The sequence below is a fragment of the Vespa mandarinia genome, chromosome 8 (assembly GCF_050613455.1).
Source record: "Vespa mandarinia isolate Hongniang chromosome 8, ASM5061345v1, whole genome shotgun sequence".
In the NCBI taxonomy this organism is placed as follows: domain Eukaryota; kingdom Metazoa; phylum Arthropoda; class Insecta; order Hymenoptera; family Vespidae; genus Vespa; species Vespa mandarinia.
Genome location: NC_140817.1, coordinates 5,864,708 through 5,888,243, shown reverse-complemented (window position 1 = coordinate 5,888,243; position 23,536 = coordinate 5,864,708). Strand labels below are relative to the sequence as shown.

Below are 23,536 nucleotides of genomic sequence, written 5' to 3'. Positions count from 1 at the left end.
TTTCAAATCAATTTCTAGGATTTTCTTATCTCTCAATATATTCTATTAATATCTCTTAAATATACATAACATATAAACATTGGTTAAAACTATCGAAGTGTAACGAAATAAAAAATATATATTTCATTGAAAATATTTTGTTAAAGATATAGGTTAAAAAAAAAATGATAAATAAGAAAAAGTTTTTGTGCTGTACATCTTCCGAATAATTCTTATTATTTACAAGAAAAAAAGTTATCATCCTTCTAAGTACCATTAAGTCAATGTATGTAATAAAATTATTTGGAGGAGAAGGGAGAGCGCTGGAGATATTTTTTCTTTATTTAAAATATTACGAATAAAATCTTTCATTATGATCTTGTCGCGATTTGGAACAATGCGCACGTCGCTCAGTAAATTCGGCTAATCTAATCGATGATATTGCAGAGCTAGCCGGAGCCTATAAATAAAAATATTTTCAGCGTGTTATTAAAATGAATATTTTTTATCACAAGATAATTTATTACCTTAAACCAAGGTGATGTTAAAGTAGCTTCAGCGGTAGCTCTTTCTTCGCCATGTAAACATAATAATCTTCCGAGAAGATCTTTTGCATCGTTAGATATGGCTTCAAAATATTCATTGGGAAAACAGAAATCGCATTTTAATATATTAGCAGTCGTTTCTTCTACAGAATCGTCTAGAAATGGCGATACACCGCTAAAACATAAAATGTAATAAGTCTATTTTGTCCTCTTTAAAAATTGCAATTGATAACCATAGATCGATATAAAAAGCATTGTAATTTAATTGAAAATATCAATTAATATATCACCTTAAAAGCACATAAATGAAAACACCTGCAGCCCACATATCCGTACAAGTTCCCGTAGGTTTACCAAGTACCAATTCTGGTGCTGCGAATTCCAAATCGGCAGGCGGTACGACTTCATCGACTGGGCCCCTTACTGCTTCGCCAAGATCTATTAATTTAACTATACCGCTATCCTGATCTACCAGTACGTTTTCAGGTTTTAAATCTAAATGCGCTGTGTTACGTTTATGTAACCATTGAAGAGCTGACAACAATTGACTCGCATACTTAATAGCCATTCCTTCCGTATAATCCGATTTTTTACTAAGGTAAACAAAGAGCGTCGGACCTCGAACTCTAGTAAAATTAAAAAACCAAATGTAACGAGTGTTAAAATTAAACATTTAAAGGAATTATATTTCTAAGTATAACTTACAATTCTAAAACAATCGTGTCAATTCCTGGACGTGGAGCATTTTCAAATAGGGCAAAGGCTCTAATGATGTTACCATGATGACTAGACGCTAACAAATCATACTCGGCTCGAGTTAGGGAACGTGGTTGCTTGTGTCGTGGAGTTTGTTTCAATGCCACTTCTTGACCCGTTCCTTTATCTCTAGCACGTCTTACAGTTGCAAATCTACCTTTTCCTAATTCATCTAGTTCTAAATATCTCCCAATAAACTGTTCGGTTTCCCAATTTAAATTATCTTCGAAACCAGTCAACGTTACTTCCGCGGAAGATGAAGTAATGTTTCCATTTTTTCCAACAACACGAAAACTATAAGATGCACCAGGTGGTAATTCCAATGTCATTGGTGGATGTTTTACGTCCGTTGCCATTAGAACCCAAGTTTGAGAAGGTGCTGTTCTACCTTCTATACTATATGAATCAACACTAGAATATTCCCAATCTATTTCGATTTTTGTCGAACCAACAACTCGCGCCCATGTACTACCACTTACGCCTAAAAACAATTATTTGAAAATTATCGCTTACTCTATTACGTTATATTTTATTTACTAATCGTTAACAACAGTTAGACGAATTTTTTATGCATACCTGTGATGAAAAGGGAAATTTCTGTCCAACAAGAACCGGTATCATGTTCAACATAACATCGGTATATTCCCGAATCCGAATGACGACATCTTACAATTTCTAAATACAAAAAAGCAGCGGTCTGTTCAAGTCTATATCGATCGCCTTCTCTAATAATTCGATTATCCTTCTCATCTTCCTTCTTCCACGTAACGGTTGCTGCTTCGACATTAATAATTTCTACTGAAAGTCTAACGTCTTCGCCAGCGGTTGCCTTTATCAGACTTGTACTTGCTAGGAGTGTAGGTGCTCCCTTTTTTTCTAGAGATCTTTCTTGTGGCTGTACGATATCCTTATTAGAATCTATTTTGCTCGGACGGAAGGACCACGCTCTGCTTATAGACAAATTTGGAACAAGACTAGCTGGTATCCAAAGTTCTTCTTTCTCATTATGATGTGAAACCACTAATCCAGGGCCATCCAAACGAGAAACGACGAGTTCGTCACCGGCACGTAGTTTTCCCCAGTCGGCTGCCAATCTTACTCGTGCACCCGGAACGACCTAAACAATAAAACTGTTTAATCACTGTTTTTCTATTTTATTCTTTTTATAGATTGTACATTGTTATAAAATTTAATGAAATTTCTCATGCAAACAAATTACCAATACAGTAGCGCATCCAATGCTTTATCATGCTCACCAAAAGTTATAGAAGTATAAAAGTAGTTATCTGGATGATGCAGTGGTAGCAGATAGTACAGTAGTAGTTAGTAGCAATAGAATAATAATAGCAGTAGTAACGACAGTTGCAGCGACCAGTGATGATGAAGAGAATGTGATGATTATGGTCGTGACGATTTTAATAACGGTAATAGTAGCTGTAGCTGATGCCGTAGAAATTGGCATAGCAGTAACAGTTGTAAAGAGAGAGAGAGAGAGAGAGAAATAGAGAGAAAAAGAGAGAGAGAGAGAGAAAGAGAGAGAAAGAAACAATAATAGTGTAGTAAATTTGGTGGTGATGGTAATAGTAGTAATCATAGTAGTTGTATATAGTAACAGTAGTAGCAAAAATAATGGTAGTAGATCCGATGGTTTTGAATAGTAATACAGTAGTATTATAATTATTATTTTGTTAATAGTCTGTACATTTATGGCAATAATATTAATAATAAAGACTCAAGGATACTGTAATACTATCAAAACCGTCGCTTTATATCCTATATTTTCATTTTAGGTAGGCTAACGTGTTAGTTGTTGGAGAATATTCTTTTTTTGCTTCTCGACCTCACGGTGTCACACTTTTAACCGATCGAAAGTTATAACGTGCGTGCACTTAGCAAAAGACAACAACACAACAACTAATAGTGACCCGATCGTACGCTTTTTCTGATAATGTCTCGCTCGGTCTATTTCTCTAACAATAAAAGATCGAGGATTTGTGGATGCGACGACAGAAGGTAATGCAGTACATAGCAGTTAGCGACAGACATCAAGAAGGAGAAGAGCCCCTTTGCTGCAATCAAGAATACTAATTATAGAATGCGAATTATCCAGCTAGCATTATCAATATGAAAATCGGTAAATCGTTAAGAAATATCTCACCGGTATCGAATTAGTACGAACTGGGGATCGTGCGCGCAGAGTATTCCTGAATCCATCGAGGAAGTTAAGCCTACTCTTTGTTGGACTCGGCGTTCGTGGTAATTCGCAATCTAAAGCACCGTATTGAGTCCTTTGAATCGGTCGAGTTATCTTCTGTTGAGGAATACTCTTTTCTTTGTTCATCATTCCGGGGGATGCTGTCGAAAACGTCGGGGCTACTGATATGGTCTCTCGAACCACAGGCTCCGTTGATGGAACTCGGCTATATGTCAGCAAATTATAAATGAAAACAAAACACAGTACTACGCGTCAAGGTTCGTCTTAACTAGTATTATACTTTCTTTTTTTAAATACTAGCAGGTCAATTTTCATTGCATCATTTGGATCATCATTGCATCTGATTTAATCGATCAGAAAGTAAGTTTGTTAAAAACATCAAATATGAGCCGAACGAGTCTTGACATGAATTTGGTGCGATGTCAACAGGAAGAAGGAAGAAAAATTTGTTAACAATAACAAGAAATAATAATATCGAATAAAATAAAATTTCTAATTGACCTCATTTTACATTCAAAAAATAAGTCTGTGTGTATGTGTGAATGTGTTTGTGAAATTAAACAATTAGCATCAATGGAAATAGAAATGGAAACTTAAACGTTCTTTAAGAAAAGAAAGAGCGTTTAACATTTCCTTTTTAAAGAATACAAATCTTAACGATCATATCGAAAAGATGTGATCGTACGTACAACGATATTAAATTCTTTTGTAGGTAATCAAAGGAAAAACAGATAATAGGATTGTTTCAAGAAGATACAAAAAAAAGTCGTGGAACATAGAAAGGAGAAAAAGAAATGACAGTCATAAATAAAAGAGTCCGACATTATCTCTCGCAGTACTGTGTTCACTGAAAATCATAATAAAACAAGCCGTTAGTCGCATGCACGGGTACATTAGGTAGGCGTGAGAAAGAAGGACGCATTGTAATCACAGTCTTCGTATTTTACAGTTTATTCTAAACAATATTTACGTTTCGCGAGTTGATTATAGCCCTGTTTTTTTGATGCTTTTCGAGAATTAATACGTACTATGTACAGTGTACTCGTCACCAGATACCTCATAATGGCATTTATAAACGTTATTAAAATTATTATAAATATATTGTACATTCTCGATAATTATATCATTAAATAGCGTGGCACACACCCGAGGCGTGGAATTGTACATCGTATGCCGTACGCGATGTACGCATTTTCGTATACGTAAGTATACAACAATACTTACATACGTAAACGCACGCGCGCGGGCATTTTCACGCACGCACATCCCCAGACACCACCCACACACGCGCGTACGCACGCATTATGTTTATGCACATTGGAACGGATTAACGCTCGTTTACAGGCCTTGGAAGCGAGAGGTGGCTGTGGAAGAGTAATACAACGATCCATAGAGCTTGAGAGAAGAAAGGGAGAGGGGAGCAAAAGACCAAAATGTGACCCATTTGGAAATGGAGAAGTACTTTGACATTCGGCATAACCGATTCTAATTTATCTAGAAGTCTAAACTTCGTTTTTGAATTTTACTCGATTCAAAGTATAAGTTCTTCCTTTACGGTATTCTTAAAATATGTATGTCTCCTTTCGATCTCGACACGTTCGTTTTTCATATTTTTCATATTTTTCACTTTTCTTTTTTCTTTTTTTCTTCTTTTTCTTGTGCTTTCTTTTAGATGGAGTTTAATTAGGACAAGTTATTACGTTAATACAAAGTCGAATTTCACTTTATAATTCGTCGACAGCGTATATTCCTTACATAGATCGTTTTTCGGTCGAAGGTATGTATGTATGTAATACGTAAAGGTTTGTATAGTTATTCGTGCTGCTACGGGGATGATGGAATATTTGGAAAATACAAGTATTGAAAAAGAATAACGAAGTATATCTCTATTTCGAATGATGACGGAATAAATAATGACAATACATATCGTTATAAGAAGAAGAATAACGATGATAATAACGATGATGATTCCGATGAGTGACGATGATATGTGTTAACAGGAACAACAACGATAACAACAACAACAACAACAAGAATGGCAACAACGAAGAAAAGATCCTTGAATAATCGAAGGAACGTCGATCATGTGCTAGGGTGTAGTGACTAAAGAATCCAAGGGAAAAGGACGAGGGTGATGATTTAGGTGACGACTACGGTTATCTAGCTTACAGCGCTTGTATCTCTTTTTTTATATAAAATATACAAAAATATGTCGGAACGAATATTCACAGGTCGAGTGTTAAGAGAGTCAGTGTAATTCAGTGTTAAATTAGAGACGCTTACAGTGGATCTTTGGTAAGTTCCTTTTGGTAGGCAATCGGTGACTGTATCGCCTTGAGAAAGTCACGTTGTGTTTGTAGGATATCAGTGATCGTATCTACCCATTCCTGTCTGCGAGGTCCATTTTCTTCTATTACGCTGCAATAAAATCCTAGACCGGGCTTTCGAGGATCCGTAGATCGAATCACAAATTTGTCCGGATCGTCGTACGAATCCTCGAGACTCATTTTGTTTACCTGCACGAAAACATACCGGCGAATACATACATTTCTCTTATTATCTTTTCTTTTCTTTTTTCTTTTTTTTACGATATTCATACACATCGTTCGCGATCAAATTTTAATATTTGGATTGCATGAATTCAAGTAAACTTATTTTCCGCTAAATGTATTCGAACGAATTTAGTTTCAAATTTTTTAGTTTCGTAAACTCGTTTTCACATTGTCAAACCGACTTATATAAAGTTTATAATAACGATAATTCGTAGTCTCTTACGATAAATCACATATATGTTGCTATGAAAAATATGAAAAAATTACCTGTATATGAGCTTTATATATGTAGGCTGGGTTGGTGAATTGAGTCTTCTTACCAACGGCTTCGCTGAAGATAATATTTTGCTCGAAAAGAAAAACGTGCCACTCTTTTCCTCTTGGCAAGGTCGATATTTCTGACACTAACAAAGGCCCGTGTAGCAGAAGTTTACCCTGTGCTGTTATTTTACCCTTCAAACGAAATGAATAAGAGAGGACATAAAATACTAAAACTTTCTGATATGTAATATATCTTTCGAGAATATATTATAAGCATGAATGGTAATGTTACGTAAACACTTGGAAAAAAACTAGCAGATAATTCGAATATCTTTCGAAATTGATTTTATATTTTTAACTTACATCAAAACCTTGCAATCTTCCCACGTTCATCATGTCATTAGCCGCTTTTGGTATAACTCGCATAACATAAACCGCTGCTCTGAGTCCTTCGATTTCCGATAATCTCTGAGTACGTTCGGTTAAACGCAGTGCCTCACGAAGCAGTAGTTGATACTTTGTAATCCTTTGCACGGGTTTTATCAACAAATCGCAAAGCTGCAGACGATGTCCAAGTTTCTGTCTCAATTCCTATTAATATTTCGGAGTATAATTATATATTTCATTACCAAAAAGTATCGAGATACATTAACGCATAAAAAAATGCATTGATGACACGTTTTTGTTGCATTCAGAAAAGATGGAACAAATAATTATAATTACCTCGAAGTAAGTATATATATATTCGGACACGATGTATTCAGAAACGGGTTTATTTTGACAATAAACGACGTACATGTGTAACTTCCTCTCATATCTTTTAAAGAGAGGACCGAGTTCTTCCGGGCATTTTATGCAATTCTCCAAAGCTTTCAAAAAAAAGCTAAGAACACAAGAGATTATTTCGTTAGCATATTGGCTCGCAAGTCGTAAAATTTTCACTTGCTGATATACGTAAAGAAAAAATAAATAAATAAATAAATAAGAGAAAAAAGGGAAAACGAAATGAGTCGGGACAGGTAATATTATACTCACTCTCTATGCCATTCGTAGATCGCTTCTATGTTACCAAATACCATTTTGTCTTTTCCGGCTCGAAGATCCTCAGGAAGTGGAATGTCGCTCTCTGGATCTCGCATTAACATCATATATCCTTCGACAATTTGTTTGAGATCATTGACATAATCTCTTTCTGTATCGACCAATTCACGAATAACAAATTGTCTTTTGGTTAAAGCCGCAGTTTCGGGATCGGATTCTTCAGAAACAAGCGATGGACTTGTCGCACGAGCATAATTATTCTCGCCATCGCTCGAACCTCTACCACCTCCTGCTGTTGTTCTTTCCGTTCGCATTAGACTATGCCTCTCTTGATTCTCAGTATGTTGTTCCTACGATCAACATGTTTGATCAAAACTTTGATAAAAAAAATAATAAAACAAGATGATGGAACGCACGAAACTTACCATTCTTTCCTTTACGATCTGCTCGATTTCTGCTAAATCCGCCGTTGTGGCTCCGTCGAGTATTTTACTGGAACACTCGGATGTCTAAAAAGGTAAGAATAATAAGAACGTGTAATATGGAAATAACGGGGCTAGCTATACTCACTCTTTTTCCAGGTAATTCGTCGGGTATCGTTGAACCAGGGGGTCCATTACCGGAAGCAACTAAAATAGGCTCGGTAATCGGTTTCATCGGTGGCGGTAATTCCAAGTCATCTTCACCATCCTCGGTGCCATTTTGTTCGTGAAAGACGTTACCTTCACCGTCGTCGTAGGTCGCAGATATCGTTTCAGAAGTTTCAACGTGTTCTTCCTCTTCTTCCTCTTCCTCCTCTTCCTCTCTTTCAATCTCCTCGGCTCCCGTCAAAGGTTCAAATTCCGAGACAATCCTCACGTTTCCAGCAGAAACAGTAACGGCACGTTTTTGTTCAACAGTTGCTCCTGATGGTAGCTTAAAACGTTTGTCTGAGCTACTCTTTTTCAATGATCCAATGTTTTTGCCGCTTGGTGTTACCGTTGCAACCGTTGTCGTATTTTTCACTACTGCCGTTGTCGTCGGCGTTGTCGTTGTCGTCGTTCCCGTTGTAGTAGCAGTAATAGAAGAAATAGCAGTCGTCGTTGTCGTCGTCGTCGTCGCTGTCGTCACCGTTGTTAAAGACGTCGATGTTAGCGGAATGCCACTGTTAACGGTGGCGGCAGCAGCCGTTGACGCGGCTGACGACGACGTTGAAACGACCTTATCGACCTTGCCTTGGCTGAGCTTACGCAGCGGAGGTGGTAACCACTTTCTCCTACGACACACCAACGAACTCTTCGTATTACCCAGCACGTTAACAAAATTTCGCGATGATACCCGAGAGTTTCACGACGATATCATTTACTTTCTTAAAGAGTTACGCATCGGGAGGCATAATTTGAGAACGCGACAAACGATAGAAAGAGAAACGCAACGTACTGGCAGGCAGCGAACGCGTTTCTCCTACCACATCATCTTCATTTTATTGCTATTAATAAACGCGGACACAGTTGTGCCTGTCGTGTCGCCAGTGAAAACAATAAGAGCGGGGATAGGCGATAAAGAGAATTGCCACTATGCCCAATGCTGTTTGACTCGGCCACTCATTATGCACGTTGATCAATTGCTAATAACCAAGCGTGCGCTTTCCATTAGTAATTAGGTTAAGTACTTTCGACTCGTTATGATTTTATATTACCGTATCAGACTTATAGAGTTTATGATTATTATACATCTTATTTACATATATATGTACACCGTCGTAAACAAATATAGGTATATAACATATTTTGTAATATTTTATAGATTCATTGTTATTAATTCAAATATCTATTATGTATAAAATAAATATACACAACGATGTGTGCAAAATTTATACATAAATTAAATTTCGAGCATGTCGATGCAGAATAAATTGAATTTTTTTTTTTTTTTTTTTTTTTTTTTTTTTTTTAAAGAAATAATGTATGTTAATATTTTTATGCTTAATCATCTTAACGTTTCATTGTCATACCCTTTATAACATTATTACGTTGACCATATTATTTCTGCGCATATAACAATTTATTGTTAATAAAAATATTATCAAAGACTAGTAATTTATATGAACCTACAAAGAAACGTAACCTTTTCGCATTACACTATATGTAAAAGCTATAGATGAATTTAATCATTCGACACATTTGCACGTGACCGTATCTTCCTACGAATATTATACGAATTTGTCATTAATCAGAAACGTATTATAAACGCGTTACAAAGCTACTCACCCACTGAAACCGCGTCTTTTATTTCCAGGTGAACTGGTACTAGCCGAGCTCCCATCGCTTCCAACAATTTCTAAAAACAATACGAATACAAAGATCGTTTTAATCATTTGCGATAACGATAGCGATAACAGTAATAAATCAGAAATTAATCGGACGATACTCTTTTATACGCAATTTTACTATATAATTTTACTATAGTCTTATTTACTATAATTTTATCTTATTTAAAAATAAAGTGTAATTTTGCCTTATGCAGAAAATTCGATTTTTATCGATCCTTTAGTTTCATTGATATTATTACGTAACTCTCTTTTGCAAAGCGAGTACGAATAAAATTGATCGACTTTGGATTACACATCATTGTATGTATCATCGCTAGAATGTTATAAACGATTATTATCTCTACTATCCAAACGGGGATAATAAAATGGGTGAATCGAAAGTGGTAAGCATAGCTGCCTCTTATATCGAGGTATACTTCTATGATATCGGGCCGATGTTGCTCTCTTATTTTTAGATGCAGCACACAGGCTTGAGAGAAAGCTTGCGTGACTCTTCCATCCTATCTGGCTTCTCAACTTCTCAAGGAAAAAGTTTGTCGTGTTTTCGAAGCATCCTCATCGTACTTTGCCCTCACTTATTTTTCTTCGATCCATTCTTCCCTCTTCCTTTCTCATTGTCGGTTCGCATTGTCCATCGTCCCTCTGCCAGTTTGACAGTTTGATACACGAAGAAAAAAATAAGAGTAACGGATACTTTCTTGTTTAATCATGAATTGCCATAGGTCGTGTCGAATGATCGACAGTTAGTTTGACCGTGACGCTGGCCCCAGGCTGCTACAAGTGGTCAAGGACATTCGTGTTCCGTGCGTCGTATTGATCGAGCGCTCGGGTCTTCTAGTATACGTACAAGTACGGATCTCGTCATCTGCCTCTTTCAACTGTTATCAACCATAGCCTATTCCCTTGTTCTCTTTTAGTCGTTGAAAGTTCGAACGTAAACTCCATTGTGTCGTTAACAACGCAATTATCGAAAAGCAATTCCTGAAAGGAAAAAAAAAAACTTACCCAATTCTTCGCTCGATGGTGTTAAAGTCGAAGCTGGGGATGATGCCGTTGTACCAACAACCATAGACGCAAGTTGTTGTTGTCCGATAACCGATTGATTTAGTTGCTGTTGTTGAAGCAACGTTTGTTGTTGACTGGGTGGCTTTCTCGACGGTGAGGTTTTACATGAATTACTTGGTGGTTGTTTCAAAGCGCTCGTAGGTACAAGACCTTCTGCTGGTGGATCTGTTTGTCCCGGTGCGAGTGGTAAACGTACCAATGTCCATTCACCGGTACCAACGATTCCACTAGCATTTCCATTACCGCTACCATTTTCTAAGACTTCTACTTGCTGGCCCTTCGTCACCGTCAGTTCTCTAGATCCTGGTGTTGCTAGATGATCCGCAACGACCCAAGTCATTTCGGCAACACCAGTCTATGAATGAAAATTGAAAGAAAAAAATAGCAACTTGTCTTTCTAATTTATTTTCTCATATCTTTCTATTCGTGATTCACTCCATAGAAGGAAGGAAAGAACGAAGTATTTTAACGTGGGAACGTAAGCAAACGAACGTATCAGGGTACCGGATTTTATGAGCTAAGAGTGAAAGAGAAAAGAGAGAGAGAGAAAGAGAGAGAGAGAGACAAAGAGTGAGAGAGAGAGAAAAAGAGAGAGAGAGAGAGAAAAAGAGAGAGAGAGAGAGAGAGAGAGAGAGAGAGAGAGAGAGAGAGAGAGAGAGAGAGAGTACACGCCATACGCAGATACAAACTTGGAACCGACATCATCGAGAAATCGTCTTTGAATTTACAGACCGTTGAAGCGTCTAATGTGGTACGTTCGCTGAAATAGGTTCGATCGGTCCGTGTAATCGTTTGGATGATATTTACAAGAGTGCTTCATTTTTAGAGTACGAGGAGTCAATTACTCGAAACAGGAAAACTTAGAGTAGATCCCGATTATGGGTGTGTGTCAATAAAAAAAAGTTTGCTACAATTAGAAAGATAAATGAATGATGCAAGAATGGCTACATAATTTTAATTAGGGAACTAATATATATGATTCATTGGAATATCAACATTCCGTTTCATTTTCGTATTTTTAAGAAAAAGAAAAAAAAAACGAACATGTTTTAATCTGGACTGTCCTCAGTTTGACTCTCTCTCTCTCTCTCTCTCTCTCTCTCTCTTTATTTCTCAATCTCTCTCTTTTTTTATTTCTCAATCTCTTTCTCTCTCTTTTTTTATTTCTCAATCTCTTTCTCTCTCTTTTTTTATTTCTCAATCTCTCTCTTTCTCTCTCTCTCTCTCTCTCTCTCTCTCTCTCTCTCTCTCTCTCTCTCTCTCTCTCGTATTCACGCATTCCATGACAAAAATAGAATATTCCACGCGCCAAAATCCGTATTAGTTCGAACCCATACGGACATGTACGAAAAGTCCAAAGGATCGAGTACAGGTAAACATTCATACGATTAACAAAAATTTCTAATTTAATAGGACGAAATATAATTAGTTAATGTCATGCTCGCCAAGAACTCTTAGTTTTTAAGTCTCGCGATCAAACTATATTACAAAATAATTTCTAATGTCTAATACGTCAGATGGCGTACGAACATATATCGTAAATGTAATAATTCGTACCGTTAGCGAGCGATTCCATGAGAGAGTTTTCTTTATCGCTCTTTTCGCGGTCTACGAGCGATTATAAGTTGTGATTATTACATTCAACCTAAGTCTATATTAGGATATGATTCGCGTAAGCACAACGTGATACTCAAGGGCAACAGTTCGCAAGAATTGGTTGCAAAAAATTGCTCGTGAATTGGCACATAAAAAAAGCTGATAGATAATGCAGGCTAACATCAATGATCTTTAGCGAGGTTGTTAAGTAAAAGAGAGACGACGGTGAAAAATAAACTTAAATATCGAAATTGTGTTCGTTTAAAAGAAAACAAATTATGGCGTATTAGATGGTTAGAGATAAATTCGGGAAGGTCCAATAGTGAAAACATTGATTACAGTTGGATGCGCTTAACCGTGCGCTCACGCGCACGATCGAGATGCCACAGACGGGATGGTGAGTTAAAGGACAAAGGACAAAAAGAAAAAGAAAAAGAAAAAGGGGAAAAAACAACGAAAAAGAGAGAGAGAGAGAAAAGAAAGAGAAAGAAAGAGAGAGAGAAAGAGGAAGGGTGAATAGAGAAAAAGTTAGAGAAAAAGTGAGAGAAAGAGAGAAAGGGAGGAAGAGAAAGGGAGGAAGAGAAAGAGAGAGAGAGAAAGAGAGAGAATACCTGAGAAAGAGAGGGTTGGCGGCGCAAAAGCCGAGCTTGAAAAGAGCCCGGGGTGTCGATGGTGTGCTGCCTGGCGAGGGTCGCGTGAGGTGGTGTAACCGAGGTCTGTCTAAACCACGGTAAAGAAATTTTTCTGCGTGCCTTTTGGGCGATCGTTGCCGGTTTTCCGGCCGGTGACGTCATAACGATATTTCCTTACGACTTACTGTCGTTAAAACGCGATGATTTGTATACGAAATTCGATGAAGGGTTCGCAAAGAGAAAAATAGTATGACGAAGGTAGGATACATCGGCGCAAACAGCCGACAGCCATTTTCGAGTGGATCTTTTTTCTCTCCTTTATTTACTTTTTTTTTTTTTTTTCTTTTTTGACACGCGAGATATGTTCTACCGTTCGAAAGAAAACGCGTGTGACGAGAAAAAACGAGAAAAGACGAGACGAGAAAAGACGTGACGAGCCGTGACGTGACGTGACGTGACGTGATATGATGTGACAAGAAACGAGAGACAAGAGAAAAACAGAGAGAATAGTATATATAAGGTAGGACAGGACGGGAGACGGGACGCGACGCTCCAAACGAGTCCGTCCGGGCCGACAGTCGCGCCCGTACTAATCGCACCCTTCCTAGAATCGAGTATCAACGCCGTGAGCGCCTCTCCAAATGTCTCGGTAGGTGGAATGGGCTTATCGAGAGGAAGAAGGGAGGGATGCTCGATAACGCCTTTCATCGATGTTTTCTCCTCGAGGAAATTCTCAGTGCGCAGTCACCGCCTAACCGGGGCAGCTGATTTTAATGTCTCGTCCTCGACTGCAGGATATCGTACGATTAAGTAAATTAAATCCTACTGCATTGCGTACAAGACCCTTGAAAATCAATTTCAGCACGAGGAAGATTGCTGACAATCATTCTTTTTTTTTTTCTTTTTCTTTTTCTTTCTCGTTTCAAAATTTATATTATTTTTCGTTTAAAAAAAATATCTTTATTCTTTAAAATATATCATTTTTCGCTGTATCATTTATCAAGATACGCGCACATCATTTTACGTGATGCGATTAATCTATTATATAAACGATCGTTTCACGAGCTAAAGTAACATCTTGTTTCATCTTGTCACGATGTAAGAAATAAATGTACGCTAAAATGATCAATTTCCGCTTTCTACGACATAAAATACGATAGTTACCTTGTCTGAATCCGTTGTATTCGTCGAACCAAATGAAGCCAATGAGTTCCTGTCCAAATTTTCCACACTGTCATTCAAAGATGCACATTCCTCCAGATCTCTACTCGATCGTTGGCTCGAACTCTTCTTGGCAGGACTCTTCGGCATGCTCAAGCTGAAGTACGTTTCTTGTATTACTTCGCGCAATCTCTTGACCCATAATTGCTTCGCCTCCATGGAATTCGCTCTTAAAACCACACGAGTGTCGCCAGTCGGTGCTCTTCCAGTCCATACGGCAAACTTACATTCGTCTCCTTCGATGTGCTCGGTGACACCCAATTCAGAAGTCATTAAGCGACTTTTGTAAATGTATTTTACCTGAACAATCATGAAAAACATATGGCTAACATAAAACTTACGTTACGGAGGATATCTACAATTACTTTTTCAAATATACAAACCTTTCCAGCTGAATCTTTGACTTCTTTACTAAATAATAAATATAATTCAAAAAGAAATATATGACGATCTCTGCCTTTTCTTATCAGCTGCTTTGGATCCCATACTGTAAATGAATCTTGTAATACTACATCTCCAAGAGTATCTATCCTGACATCACAACCCTCTAATAGGCTTAAATGTAAGGCATCGTTTGCTTTTTTAGGCACATTCAACATCACTTCCAATCCATCTTTAATTTCACCTTGTCCTTCTTGACAGCAAGCCTGTATTTAAAAATATTAATATTATAAAACATTTGTATTTACGAGAGAAGTAATAAAAGATATCTTTAAATAATATTTATGTACTTGAAGATCCTTAAGCAAAAGCTGATATTTTGTGATCCTTTGCACTGGTTTTATGAGGTACGCAGCGATTGGGTGTTCAACTTTTTGTTTCCTCTGTAATTCTTCAAACCATGTACCCCCATGCGTAACTAATAATTGATTACTTTCTGGCTTATTTTTACAATAAGTCACGTACATATCAAATTTCGGAGCCTACAAACAATAATGTATTATTTTATAAACAATGAGTAAAATAATTTATTAGATTATTCCTTAATTTTGCTAAATAACATCATGTTATTTACCCAAGTCACGAAACAGTGTCCAACGTCTTCGGGCATGGTTTCATATTTTTCCAACTCACGAAGGAATATATTGCTATGAAATTGATGTATCTCTTCCATATTGGAAAAAATTATAGATTCTCGACCTTGCAATCCTGTTGGTACGTTTCCCTTTCCATTACGCGTTTCCTCTAAGAAACAACGAATACAAGTTTCCAAATCTTTAACATATGTACGTTCGGTTTGCAACAATTCAGCCATAATGAACCTAAATTAAAATAAAGAAAATATATTTACAAAAATATAGATCAATTTTTCTTAATTTTGTAACGTTAATACGAAGCATACTCTTTTCGCCTAGCCGATCTTCGCTTTTCTTCGTTCAATTCTTTTAAATCTTTTCCCTTAATTTTCTCCTCCAATAAAGGATCAGAATTACGGTCTATGGCTAAATCTTTATGGCCGTCGTCGGATTGTATACCCAAATCATCTTCAATTTGTGTCTTATAGCAATTCATTCGCATGCTAAAATCTTTATAACGTTGATCCACCTCTGCCACTGATTGTTTAATAACAGCAGCATGAGCATGTCCTTTTTCAACTAAATTATCCGCTAGCTGAATCAGCAATTTTACTCTTTCCCTCGTTTCCTAATAAACGTAAACAGTAATTATATCAAAGCAAACGTACGTTTATGTATGTTATGTTATTATTACTATATTTTACAATGAAACGATATAAAGGCTATTAATATATGAACATTAGCTTTTTCTTTTTAAAAATATTTTACCTTTGCTGCACCTTTAAATTCATTATGTTCTTGTAACAATTGCTCGTTTTCTATACGATTTTTTCCCACATTTGTGTGCGTTGCAAGATACAATTCACCAGTCTCCCTTATCCATTCAATTGCTTGTTTTGCACTACGCTCAAAAAGAACATATTGATGACATTGATCTAAACGTTTCTTTCGTTGAGTCCAATATTCGAGTACTTTATTTTCTTTACTTAACAATTCTTCTAAGATATCTATGAACATGATGACATGAAAAATAAACATGTGTTAAAGTAATTACAATTGAATTTATTCCAAATTAAGACACTAACTTTTTACTTTGTTCTCTGACCCAACACTATTTGCTTGATAATTGTAAAACTGTAGACTGCGATTAGTGTACTTTAGGAATGTTTCGGCAGTTCTTCGCACCAAAGTACATGCTTTTAAAAATGCTTCCTTTTGTTCCTGATGTTTAGCCACAAGAGTAGGTACTTGGCCGCCTTTTTCCCCACCAGAACACCAATCTTCGTCCCTTTTATATTCACGCTCTAAACTATCAAGAACCGATCGAACTTGTTCCGCTGTTTTATAAAAATTTATACTCGCGGTTACTAATTTATGCCTCTCTTCTGCACAAGTTACCAACTGTTGCCATCTTTTAGTGACATCTTCAGCTACTTCTCGAATACTTTTCGGATCATAATGATTTGCGCTTACTAATGCATCAGCTCTATGTTTTACCTACAAAGACACGATATATATTATAATAAATATTCATAATTATGTCATAATAATGTATTAACAAAGAATTGATATAAAAAGATAAAACACAATTCGTAATTACCTGTACAGCAGAAGTATGCGTTTTCTCTATAGCGACTTGAAACTGTTCGTGTTCTAATCGCAGTTGTTCGGCATCTTGTAAATTTTCGGGAACCCTTAAAGAAGCTAAAAGCATAGCTTCTCCATTCCTAATCCAATTGGCTACATGCGTAGCATCCGTTTGCAATTGTACCAATTGCGCGGCTTGTTCAAGTCGAACTCTTCGCATTTCTGCAAGATCTTCTGCGTCCATCTCTCTTTCATTTAAAAATTCAAGAAGCACTTGAACTCTTGCTGTAGCGCTATGCTGACCGTCTGCCATGATACAAACTCCGGCTTGTTCTAAGACCTACGATAATTACAAAAAAAAAAAAAAAAAAAAAAAAAATCTTTTATAGATTATTCTATATGGATAATTTCTAATAAATAAAAACAATGTCAATAGAATTTTTTTACCTGTGCAAGTTCTTGACCTTGTTGTAACACTTGAAATGTAGTATTTTGCATGTGAGCAACACCGTCATTGTGTACACGTAATAGTTGTTCAGGTGAACCTTCGCGAGGTGATCCTTGTAGGTCTTGTGCCCACATTTCAAGTTGACCACTGGCTTCTAATGCATCTCTTTCGAAAACGCGCAATCGTAAACACAACTCTAACCTTAACTTTCTTGTTGCCCATAATTCTTCCAATTCTTGCCGTAAGCCAGCCAATCTATCAAGAGCACTCTCCACAGCAGATATCTGAAATATTTTTACATTCATAACATGAAATAAAATACATTATGTGATTTAAAAACTCTAACATTTTGAACAGTTCGAAATATATTCATTGATTAATACATACAGAGCCTGTAGTATCGGGTGCATCTGTTGATTCTCGAAGTTCTTGAAGCAATGCTTCACCTTGCGCAATAGTTGAAGCGCAAGCTTCAAGACAAGACGCTCTATGTTGTGCACACTGATCGAGTAATCTTTCCGCTGTTTCTAAATTCTCTGCGACTTCCTCTTGCTGCAACTCTTGTCGTAACTCATCCACCCAACCGCTTAGCTATGATGTGTGCAGAAAAAATTTACATTAATTAATTGGCAAATAATATCACTTAACGTATACTTTAAACAATCATAACACATACGTGTGTGTGTGTGTGTATATATATATATTATACCTCTTTTTCATGAGTATAGAACACTACAGCCAGATCTAATCTTCGACGTCGTTGTTCGACTCTCGCGGCAAATCTACTAACATGAGATTCTAATTCTTGTGCCACTGCGTATATTTCATCTGCAGCACATTCTCCTGTATGTGCTAATTCCTCTGCTGCAGTAAGTAATTTCGTTGCGTTTGTATAAGTATTCTGTAAAAACATGTACATAAATAATTACACGACATAAGTTTTGTTCCAGATTAAGGGGGATTTTATCTATGTAAAATAGTACACATTACCTGTGCAACATTTTCAAAGTGTTCGTGACTCTTTTGATATACTCTTGCTTTTTGAAGATTTCGTCCTACACCCGTATTTTTACGGATAAAAACTTCTCCGTGATTGGTTAGCCAATCAAGAACTTGTTTTACATCTTCTTGAAATAATCTGTAAATTATAAAAAAAAAAAAAAAAAAAAAAAATAAATAAATAAATAAATAAATAAATAAATAAATAAATATATAAATAAATAAATAAATTAATTAATTAATTAAATAAATGAAACTATTTCAACACTGCATAACAAATAAATTATGCGATGTTCTTTGACAAAAAGTAAGAAATTTATAAATACCTCAAAGCAAGACGTTGATGTAATTTAACTTTGCGTGCATGCCAGCGAGCTTCCAATGTTCTATGATGACCTAAAATTTGATGAATAACTGCTAACACATGAGATGCACCCTCACTGTAATCTGCAGCTGGATTTCCACTCATACCACCATGACTTTCTGCATTATGTCCATCTTGGCTCTATGCATAAAAATGACATAAAAATTTCGTATATAGTGCGTAACATTAATTAAAGCCAAAAAATATATTAATATGTATGCCATGTAATTATTACACTTGTCATTCATAAGCAGATACTTGCAGATTTAAATTAATGTAAAATAATTACAAGTTTGGTTTATAAAGGTAAATATTATTTATCCTTAATATTTTCATATAAAAAAATATAAGAACAGATAAAATGACAAGTAATATACAAATAGATATTAATATTCAGTTAATTTCTAAGTTATGGTTGAGACTTTAAGACTGACAGTTAAAAAGTATTTGCTTATATTACATGCTTCATAACGAAGTTACAATAATGAAGTTACAATAATGAAGTTACATAATTTCTTTATCAATTGCATGCACAAGCAATTATGGAAAACTAATTGTAGAAAATGACGAAGAGTCTGTTATAAATTATGCATGAATATATGGACGAAAATATACGATTTTTTAATGCAATAAAGAAAATTAGATTAATCAAATTATATATTTTCCCAAACACTAAGTGACATACATGTTTGCGGATGGTGTGGTCTATTCCCTGTGGTTGGTTACAGACTTGCACAAGATGATCCAGTTGATAAAGAAGCTTCTTACTGGTACTATGCACCTAAACAACAGTATTTTACGAATTCATTCCAATATTACGCGCCTTTCACCGATTAAACGAAATTCAACTTTGTTTCATGATAAAAGCTTCCATCCTAACAAGTCCATAATAACAAGTGTTTAGTCCAACCTATGTTAATTATTGCATAAGATTTAGACAAGGCTGTTGCTTTTAACCGCACCCAAATACCAAGCAAGAATATTCACCGACTAGAAATAATGAAAAAAATTGTTTCGTACATAATTAGTGTAAAATGTATCCAAACGATGGACTGTACTTCTGCTATGACATACTTGCAGCATGGAGCCTAGTCCACTCAAAAGAGCCTGATATGCATTGTAAACCTGTCGAATATTAGATTTGTATACAAATTTTTATTTTACGATTTTAATGTTTACTCATTATTTTATAACGATACAATTAATAAGATACTATCTTTTTTATTCAATTACGTTGCAAATATACTATTAGCCCTTTTAAATGAAATGTCGTTTAATTTTCCTAATGTTTATCTCTATTTTATATTTATTTATTGCTCCTAACGTACCTTTAATAATTGTATTAATTTGTGGAAGGAAACTTTCTAGTAAAGCAAAAATAAAAAATAAAATAGCTTTAAATATTATAAATTAAATATTTTACCTCTGTATATGCTTGACACATTGCTTCATAAAGAGTTTGATGTTGTCTTATGTGAGATTCGAGAACAGGAATTTCATTAGGCAGATTGCTAGCATCACAAGCTTGACTCCAACCAACAACACTATCGACATATTGCTCTGCTTTGTGATGAAACACTACACTTAGGCCAAGAACAGCAGTACGCTCATCTAGACCAGCCGCAAATTCCTTCCAAGCTCTATCCAATCGACTTGCAACGGCTCGTACATGACCCGCTGCATAATGTTGTGTCTCTAATAATCTAGCAGCCATTGTAAGGGTTTTATTAATATTCACATAAACATTCATTGAACTCATAGTAAAATGTTTATGTTCTTCTTGCAAATTTTTTGCAAGTTGATAAGAACGTCCAATTTCCACATAATTAGCAAGAAATCCTTCTCTATTATGACAAATCCAGTCAAACATTTTTTCACAATCCTGTTCAAACAAGCGCAATTGAAAGCATTGATCTAATTTCATTTTTTTTATGTGCCATAATTGCAAGAGATGTTGTTGGGCTGCATGAACAGAGTCTAAATGCTGTATAACTAATGTCGCTAATGCCTGACCATCTGAATCTGTTCCACCTGCAGCACCACTTTCAATACTTCCTCCCTCGCCACCTGGCGTTGACATGCCTAAACAAGATAATTAATTGTTAAATAATACAATCATAAAAAACAGTATATTAGAGTGTGAAATGTATATTACTGTCGAATTTTTGGAGTAAACGCTGAGCAACAACTTCAATTTCTTCTACAGGAATTTTCAAAATTTTCTTTTTCATCTCATTATGGAGGTCAATGCCATGTTTAGCACCTCCAACGTCATCAGCAAAATCATTACGACTAAGGTCCTCTTGTAAATCGTCCAACCTATCTAAAAGATCAGCAGCTTGCCAAGTGAAGTCTTCTACAGCTAATCGTGTTTGGATCCATTGAGCATGATCATACTCTAATGAACCATCCAAATCAGATGTCAGTTGAGATGGATCTATAACTTTTGTGAGAGATTCTAAACTAATTGTATTGATCTGAAATTAATAAAAAAAATTAATTTAAAGAATTTCTTATATTAAAATATTGGTTTATTTATAATTTTAATATGATTTAAATAGCTTAAGTGCATAATATAAGTATAAAAATTTAAAAATTTACACAGAATTGGATATTTACTTTATACAAGTTTTGAAATGTGTAATTTGTATACTCAATGCTTGTAACAAAGCATGCAATATTACACTTTCTCTATATCAGTACATGTAATGCTCAAATTAAAAATAGATATAATATCAAAGATAAAATTCAAAAAATTTAATACAAATAATAGAAAATTTTTTTTTCCTTATTTACCTCAAAGTTATACTTTTTCTGTTTAGCCAATGATGTCCTTTGTTTTTGCCAAAAATTCTCTGGCTTTATGATGAATGCAACATAGACCGATTGATGAAAGTATTCATGTAATACCTTAAATAGTAATAAAAAAAAGAAACAAAAGAAATTAGTTCATTTGATACTTTTACATTTAAGCAACATAGTGCATTTTCATGTATATATATAAAAAAATATTTGTGTTCAAATATTACATCATAAAATTTATTAATCAAATAAATATGAAATATTTACTAATAAATTTAATATCCAACATTGGAAAAGACTGTATATTATTATATTTTAGATAAATTTTATACAAAATATACTTAAATGAATAAAAATATTATTTCTCAGAAGAGAATACTACCAATTTGATACTATATATTTTCTTACTATTTAACTGTTTACGGAACTTTTAACTATAAATTAAAATCTAAATGTCATAACAAAACCTTTAAAATTGTTTTCACAGAATCCCAAGTAGCACCACGCATATCCACTATCACAGTAAATCCTAAATCTCTGGTTTCATCATCAGGAATGGCTAAAAGATATTGCAACAAACGACGATAGTCTTCTGGTTTTGCACGTTCTCTTCTAGGAGTAGTTGGAAAAACAATAACTGGACCTCCTCTACGATCTCGTCCACCTGGTAGTATAGCCAAACGTTCTTGAAGTAAGGGTAGGACATCTGCTGCCCTTGTGCCATCCATTGTGTTAAGTGTGTATATAGTTTGCTTATGATCTATCTAAAAAATTACATTGAATGTGATAACAAATATTTCATAAACTAAAAACATAAAATAAACATATAATGATATATGATATAACTATATAACGTAATAATAAACAATGTTTGTTATAATGACAATGTTCAATTTCAAAAGTTTTAGTAAACTTATATTTTCCGAAGTTAATGCATTAATACAATGTGATGATCATAAATGAAAATATCGTAGGCGGTATATTAGAGGTAGAAATCTAACATCTAAAATCTAATAGAGATCGGTCACTTTTTCAAAAAAATAAATGTTTGCAATAGATATATTCTAAAGAGTTATTTGGAACGTTAAATCGTAGAAAAGTTATGCGTAAAGAAATCTCATACACGTGTCTTATATCGTGTTTTAAAAACACAGATACAACAATAAACAGTGTCTAAAATAATGATGAATTAATCTAGAGTTGAAGAAAAAGAAATTAGAAATTCAATCTAAATTAATTACATCTATGTTCACTTTCAAGATAAGTTTCTTGGGTCGTCAAACGAATTCTACAGAGCAGCGGCCATATCGCGTTAGACTTGCTACGTATCATACAGCTTTATGTGTACGAGAGAGAGATAGAGAGAAAGAGAGAAAGAGAAAGAGAAAGAGAGAGAGAGAGAGCAAGCGCGCGCGCACACGTTTGTGTGTATGTACATGTCTCTTTCTTTTTCTCTCTTTTAATGACCGTTGCACCGATTTGCAACAATACCGTTGTTCGTCAAACGCGTCAATCGTCATCTTAATGTGATGATCACATAGGTTAGATATTATAATGAAGGAAAACTCACTCACCTATCTAATCCTCAGTCAAAGATTCGCAGGATAAAATTTTCTTTCTTTCTTCGGTGAAGTACCTGCATTCCATCGAAGAAAAATCTTATGGCTTCTACACATATTTATAACGAATCATTAGCTTTCATACGGAATCATATTTATTTGACCACATCGATAATGCACCAATGCTCAACCGTGCCATCTTTAATTTATATTATCAAGCTTGGTCCTTAATCCTACTTTATTTCATACGATAATCCACGCGATTTCTAAATTACACTCAGTTCGCTCTTCTGTATTGACGCCTTGCAGGCGGCAGCACGATCTTTAAATTTTTATAGAATACAAAATCCATGAATATCGAAGATTATAATTTAGGCAACTCTAATTGATAAAGCAAATATACACTTCTATTCTTTCACTGTACTTCGGTCACAGATTAACCCAGTAATGACACTCGCGTAAGGCGTCTTTAATGTCGCGATATTGAAAATTTCTGACCTTGAAAAGGTCCACCATATTCCTTGAAATATACATATTATAGCATATATATTAATGTTCGCATGCGCGTACGCTGTAACTACTACATT

At 35.2% G+C, this 23,536-nt stretch overlaps 1 protein-coding gene across 5 annotated transcripts; it reads right to left on the bottom strand.

The window, feature by feature from the left end:
* Positions 1–19: 19 nt before the first annotated feature.
* trio (trio Rho guanine nucleotide exchange factor) lies at positions 20–23,536 on the bottom strand. Of its 5 annotated transcripts, none has more exons than XM_035887531.2 (35): positions 22,965–23,529; positions 21,858–22,154; positions 21,385–21,498; positions 20,744–21,065; positions 20,012–20,670; positions 19,609–19,713; positions 19,274–19,369; positions 18,551–18,729; positions 18,216–18,363; positions 17,935–18,126; positions 17,613–17,816; positions 17,225–17,509; positions 16,791–17,117; positions 16,276–16,687; positions 15,959–16,197; positions 15,517–15,818; positions 15,190–15,436; positions 14,906–15,097; positions 14,558–14,821; positions 14,118–14,474; positions 10,666–11,080; positions 9,599–9,668; positions 7,920–8,604; positions 7,775–7,858; positions 7,344–7,699; positions 7,032–7,191; positions 6,672–6,899; positions 6,315–6,500; positions 5,779–6,011; positions 3,439–3,700; positions 1,857–2,397; positions 1,230–1,761; positions 815–1,150; positions 507–699; positions 20–439 (listed from the first exon to the last, which is right to left on the bottom strand). In XM_035887531.2, exons 2-35 carry the CDS (start codon positions 22,116–22,118, stop codon positions 332–334), a joined length of 9,294 nt encoding a protein of 3,097 aa, XP_035743424.2. In that variant the 5' UTR covers positions 22,119–22,154; positions 22,965–23,529; the 3' UTR covers positions 20–331. The 5 variants fall into 5 exon arrangements, 4 of the variants coding, with proteins under 4 accessions (XP_035743424.2, XP_035743425.2, XP_085515098.1 ...); XM_035887532.2 differs by lacking the exon at positions 22,965–23,529 and adding an exon at positions 22,632–22,722; XM_085658972.1 differs by lacking the exon at positions 19,274–19,369.